This window comes from Lasioglossum baleicum, chromosome 10 (genome assembly GCF_051020765.1).
Source record: "Lasioglossum baleicum chromosome 10, iyLasBale1, whole genome shotgun sequence".
Classification (NCBI taxonomy): domain Eukaryota; kingdom Metazoa; phylum Arthropoda; class Insecta; order Hymenoptera; family Halictidae; genus Lasioglossum; species Lasioglossum baleicum.
The window spans coordinates 2,326,613-2,332,483 of record NC_134938.1 but is presented as its reverse complement, the minus strand read 5'-3'; the positions used below and the strand labels follow the sequence as shown (position 1 = coordinate 2,332,483).

Below are 5,871 nucleotides of genomic sequence, written 5' to 3'. Positions count from 1 at the left end.
GCATAAGAAGTTTGCATGGCGCTAGTGAGGCTCACACAGTTTCACAGAGTACAGAATATTCTTGCAATTTTCGTTGTTCGTGACCAGGTGCGGTTCGTTCATAGGTGTTCATAGGCACACTGATAGGCACTGCAAAAATGCAGCATCCCTATTTTTTTCAAATAAAGGGGTGATATCCGAAGTAATTCTAAACACATTTTTTCGTTGCCAATTCGAGCTGAAACGCTTTGTTTTTGTGTTATTACTGAAAAACATGGACCAATCAAATTTAGTTCCGAATGTCTCCGAATGTCCGTACAGCGCCATTTCATGCAGCGGCAAAACGCTCAAACTGTTAGCCAAATGTTACCGACGGAGCAGTACGGGGTAACCGCGCCATCTAGCGGTAGATTCGGAACTAAATTTGGCTAACAGTTTGAGCGTTTTGCCGCTGCATGAAATGGCGCTGTACGGACATTTAGGAAGAGCAAATAATTCGTGCCGGAATCTGCATTGCGTCTTATGGGGAAAACGGCACGAATTATTTGCTGTTGTAATGCATATCCAATACTCTTGATTTTTCATCATAAACGTAAATATAATGTATCAGGGAATGAATATTAACCAATTAATTTCTGGCAGAAATTATTTACAGATATTTATGCAAGCTCCACGAATGTTGTAATACACTGTATATTGACCGACGCGACACCGACACCACGACACCGTGGCCGACTCTACGCTACCACGCCATTAAAATTGTTTCGTTGTAAAACCCTCTGCGAAGGGACAAGCGCACGATCGTGAAGGTCAACTTACCTCTACTAGCGACATAACCACCGGGACCATCATAAAGGATGAATAGCGCACCCAAAAAATAACCGTAATTTAAAATATTCGACAAACCATAAGAACACGCAGCTGGAAAGCACATGCGGAACCGTTTTTAGCATTAGCCTACCGAGGTCATAGTTTTGTGCCGCTGTCGCCTTAGAAAACTCCTGATTTCCCTTCCTATTGTTCTTCGTTCTGCGTGGGCCTGGTCAGTTCTGATACACATCTGGCGACCAGATCCACGCAGGCCTAATCCTCTCCTGTGTCTCTTCCACGTATCGCTAGGGCCTGTTCAAGGTTTATGGCCAGGCCCTGGCAACCCTCTCCCGTTTATGACATCCTTTCCTCATTGCCTTTTTCCGCTCTTTCCGTTTTTTATAACACCCTCCGCGATTGCTTCTTTCAGCATGTCCTTACCTGATCCTTACTCTCCTCCTGGGTATTGCCGTACCTTCCTCTCCTTATTTTCCTCCCACTATTCCGTTTCCTCCTCTCCTTCATTTTGACCTTTTCCAGGGGAGTTTTCTAAGGGTTGACAGCAGCACCACTTACTACCGAGTCTTCGACGAGACAACAACTCTCTCGCGTACTTCACGCACTGTACCTCTATTGGAATAAATGAGAATCGAGGAAATATTTGGTGGTGTTAACTTATTTCAACGAGTTCCCTCCTCAGTTGTATAACCGTAGCCGTTAGTAACCGAAAGTACCTCTACTCCTACTCTTCCTAATTCTTTCCTCTCTGTTTATATATAAAAAATTCCGATTTCCTCTCTGTTTATATGTAAAAAAAGATTCTATAACCAGTATACTATATGCGAAAGTTGTTAATCTTCAGAATCAAATATCGATTCCTAAAATAGTTAATATACATACTATCAGTACTTCATACTTCATTGTAATACATATAAATTCATTAAACATTCTTGTTATAAATGTATAGAATACAAGTTATGTACATGTACAATATAATGAATAAATAAAGATAATGTGATAAAAAGCATATCTGTTTATATATTTATTGAACCACCAATTTTTCCCGAACCTCCGTCTTACCGTAGAGTTATACTCCTGATTTCTAGAAAAATGTACGGGTTGACGTTGAGTTGCCCTACTGAAAAATCCCTGCCACCTTCTTCGGCATCATATCTCCTAATACAAAGTTCAATTTTCGAGGTTTTTGAAAATTTTCGGGAATTTTCGCCCGTCTGACTCGTCGTTGAGTTGTACTACTGAATTTCGAATACCTCCTTCGACATCATGTTCTCCTGATACAAATCTCAATTTTCGAGATTTTCGAAAATTTTCGACCGTCTGACTTGAAGCTGAGTTGTACTACTGAATTTCGTGCCACTTCCTCCGATATCATGTACTCCTAATACTTTCTCAATTTTCGAGAATTTCGAAAATTTTCGGCCGTCTGACTTGTCGTTGAGTTGTACTACTGAATTTCGAATACCTCCTCCGACATCATGTTCTCCTGATACAAATCTCAATTTTCGAGATTTTCGAAAATTTTCGACCGTCTGACTTGAAGCTGAGTTGTACTACTGAATTTCGTGCCACTTCCTCCGATATCATGTTCTCCTAATACTTTCTCAATTTTCGAGAATTTCGAAAATTTTCGGCCGCCTGACTTGTCGTTGAGTTGTACTACTGAATTTCGAATACCTCCTCCGACATCATGTTCTCCTGATACAAATCTCAATTTTCGAGATTTTCGAAAATTTTCGGCCGTCTGACTTGTCGTTGAGTTGTACTACTGAATTTCGAATACCTCCTTCGACATCATGTTCTCCTAATACAAAGTTCAATTTTCGAGATTTTCGAAAATTTTCCCCGAAAATTGAGAAAGTATTAGGAGAACATGATGTCGAAGGAGGTATTCGAAATTCAGTAGTACAACTCAACGACAAGTCAGACGGTCGAAAATTTACGAAATTCTCGAAAATTGAGAAAGTATTAGGAGAACATGATATCGGAGGAAGTGGCACGAAATTCAGTAGTACAACTCAACGACAAGTCAGACGGTCGAAAATTTTCGAAAATCTCGAAAATTGAGATTTGTATCAGGAGAACATGATGTCGAAGGAGGTATTCGAAATTCAGTAGTACAACTCAACGACAAGTCAGACGGCCGAAAATTTTCGAAAATCTCGAAAATTGAGATTTGTATCAGGAGAACATGATGTCGAAGGAGGTATTCGAAATTCAGTAGTACAACTCAACGACAAGTCAGACGGCCGAAAATTTTCGAAAATCTCGAAAATTGAGATTTGTATCAGGAGAACATGATGTCGAAGGAGGTATTCGAAATTCAGTAGTACAACTCAACGACAAGTCAGACGGCCGAAAATCTCGAAAATTGAGATTTGTATCAGGAGAACATGATGTCGAAGGAGGTATTCGAAATTCAGTAGTACAACTCAACGACAAGTCAGACGGCCGAAAATTTTCGAAAATCTCGAAAATTGAGATTTGTATCAGGAGAACATGATGTCGAAGGAGGTATTCGAAATTCAGTAGTACAACTCAACGACAAGTCAGACGGCCGAAAATTTTCGAAAATCTCGAAAATTGAGATTTGTATCAGGAGAACATGATGTCGAAGGAGGTATTCGAAATTCAGTAGTACAACTTAACGACAAGTCAGACGGCCGAAAATTTTCGAAATTCTCGAAAATTGAGAAAGTATTAGGAGAACATGATATCGGAGGAAGTGGCACGAAATTCAGTAGTACAACTCAACGACAAGTCAGACGCTCGAATAATTTGGAAAATGAAGTAGTGCAAGTCAACGATAAGCCAGGAGACCGAAAATTTTCGGCACGTGAGTAGTGAAATCGAATTTTTGAGATTTTTGGAAGTGAGGAATAAAGAAGCACATTAACTGTGATAACTAATATTCTTTATTTTTGTCATAAAAAATTACAATGTTAAACGTGTATCGTTTATCGCTGGCTCACAGTATAAAGAACAGTAATGCGGTCAACATGAAAGCAACAGTTATAATGTTTAAAACATTTTTGACTGCATAATTCTTTTGTATGGAGTCATTTAACCATTCCAGATAGACGTCCAATCGGGTATATACGCCAGGCAATCCAGGACGAGCACATCCTCTTCCCCATGATACTATCCCCACTTGTGTATCTTCGCAGAGTAGTGGCCCTCCGCTATCACCCTGTAATATTGACACAGAAATATTAACACAGTTTTTATTAACAGAAAAAATCGAGAAAATATTCAATGACACAGAACATGTCAATGAAACTTTTGAATAACTTGAAATATACTATAGTAGCGCAGAGATCGGAAGACATTTTATTGTATTTACGATTACGATTCTATGCGCTCGCATAAAAATAATTGGAATGTTTAAAAAATGGCTTACTTGGCAAGCATCCTTTTTACCCGCCATCACACCTGCACAGATGTGCAATTTTGTGTCCACTTCAGTCATCGGACATTTATCAGGAGGAATTAATGGGAGGTGTACATGTCGAAGGTAGGTACCAGATCCGACCTAAAAAGACTCGTGTACACAAAATACAGGGCGGGGCAGAGATTGTAGTACATACATATAACCGCCGGGCAGGGAGTGATTTTACATAAAAAAATAAGAAAACAATTTGGTGTAACAGAAAAATGACACTCAATCAGGGTTACCATATTCTAGTCTCGCCAGGCCCCTTACTCTTCCGCCCCTCGCCCAGCTTGTCTGCTGAGTCCGCCCCAATCTTCCCACTAACACTGACGCGTACCGCTAACTTACAATTAGCTTACTTCCACGTGGTGAACATCTGCGGACCCGAGCCCCGCACTACGTGCGTAAGTCATTTTTTTTTACCACTGCCTTATACAAAAAAAAAAGCTTGCTCCACGTGATACGCGTCAGTGTTAGTGGGAAGAGTGGGGCGGACTCAGCACACAGACAAGGGGCCTGTATTATAAAACTGTACGGTATTATAAAAATAACAAGATTAAAATTCGTATTTTGTGCATTTTTTACTGTAATATATACTGGAGTCAATAAATGTGTTGAATCAATTCCCATGAAAACGCCTTTACAATCTGAATAATTTCACCCCTCGTGGTAGGTTTAGTGTTAATAACTAAACAACGAGGTCGAAAACGGAATTTTTCGTCTGATATTGTAACCATTAACCACCTCTTAATAAATATTTCTCCCACCTGTAGGCAAACGCCCTGTATCATTTTCAACCTATTGAACATATTAAGAGAGAAAATAAATTTCTACGTCACTCCGGCTCTCGTAGCAATTCAGGTGGAAAATTTTTATTTTGCACAAAGACCCACTGTCTACTCATGAATAGCAGAATGCCTACAGCCTACGCAGTAAACAAGCGAACACTTATCTTCGCTTATGCTGTGTATGTACCGTGTATCTATGAATACGCGTAAGTCGAGGACTTATTGTAAATAAGTATTATCAACTACGTACATTCGATCCAGCTATGTGTCTTCCCCAGCCAGCCACGGTGCACGGTTTTGTATATCGCTGAAACATTTTTTCGTCATACGCCTCCGGAATGGTGACGTATTTCACGTAGGTGTTAATGAGAAAAGGATTCTTAAGCTGCATAGAAAGAAGACACTATAGAAATCAAAGAGAAGCTTCGGTCGGAGGATAGTTTGTTTAAAATAAAGAAACGCGCACAGAAGATTATTAGAACTGTAACCATGAAACGACTGAAACCTAACAGTTTTGTTGATGTTTCGTAGAACTTTTGAATTGAAATATCTAAAAAGGTTCGTTTCACATATTTTAACATTTTCGTACAGTCTTCGATGCTGGATCGATGACATATTTCAAGCAAAATTTATTTTATTGCGAGAGAAATGTTACGTGGTTATTGTGTTAGGGTGGAACGAAAGTTCGTAGCGTTTTTAAATCGAAATTCAAAGATAAAATTAAGATGTTTATTCACAGGTTTATCGAACAACATGATAGGTCATCTAACAAATGTCAAAAAGTGATAGAAGAGAATGGAAAATATATGTTATTGTGTGTGTGTGAACAAATCTATGTATAAA

The 5,871-nt window shown here is 39.3% G+C and overlaps 1 protein-coding gene across 1 annotated transcript; it reads right to left on the bottom strand.

The window, feature by feature from the left end:
• Positions 1-3,704: 3,704 nt before the first annotated feature.
• LOC143212838 (trypsin-4) lies at positions 3,705-5,394 on the bottom strand. Its single transcript, XM_076432056.1, has 3 exons — positions 5,279-5,394; positions 4,208-4,339; positions 3,705-3,997 (listed from the first exon to the last, which is right to left on the bottom strand). The coding sequence occupies exons 1-3, from the start codon at positions 5,342-5,344 to the stop codon at positions 3,776-3,778; spliced, it is 420 nt and encodes a 139-aa protein (XP_076288171.1). The 5' UTR covers positions 5,345-5,394; the 3' UTR covers positions 3,705-3,775.
• Positions 5,395-5,871: the final 477 nt, after the last annotated feature.

What these genes read in the sequence shown, in the direction of transcription:
- LOC143212838 (XM_076432056.1), bottom strand. Translation starts at nt 5,344, where the DNA reads ATGTTTCAGCGATATACAAAACCGTGCACCGTGGCTGGCTGGGGAAGA. An exon ending in GACACATAGCTGGATCGAAT is followed by an intron (nt 4,340 to 5,278) that starts GTACGTAGTTGA and finishes GAGTCTTTTTAG; the next exon opens with GTCGGATCTGGTACCTACCT. An exon ending in GTAAAAAGGATGCTTGCCAA is followed by an intron (nt 3,998 to 4,207) that starts GTAAGCCATTTT and finishes TCAATATTACAG; the next exon opens with GGTGATAGCGGAGGGCCACT.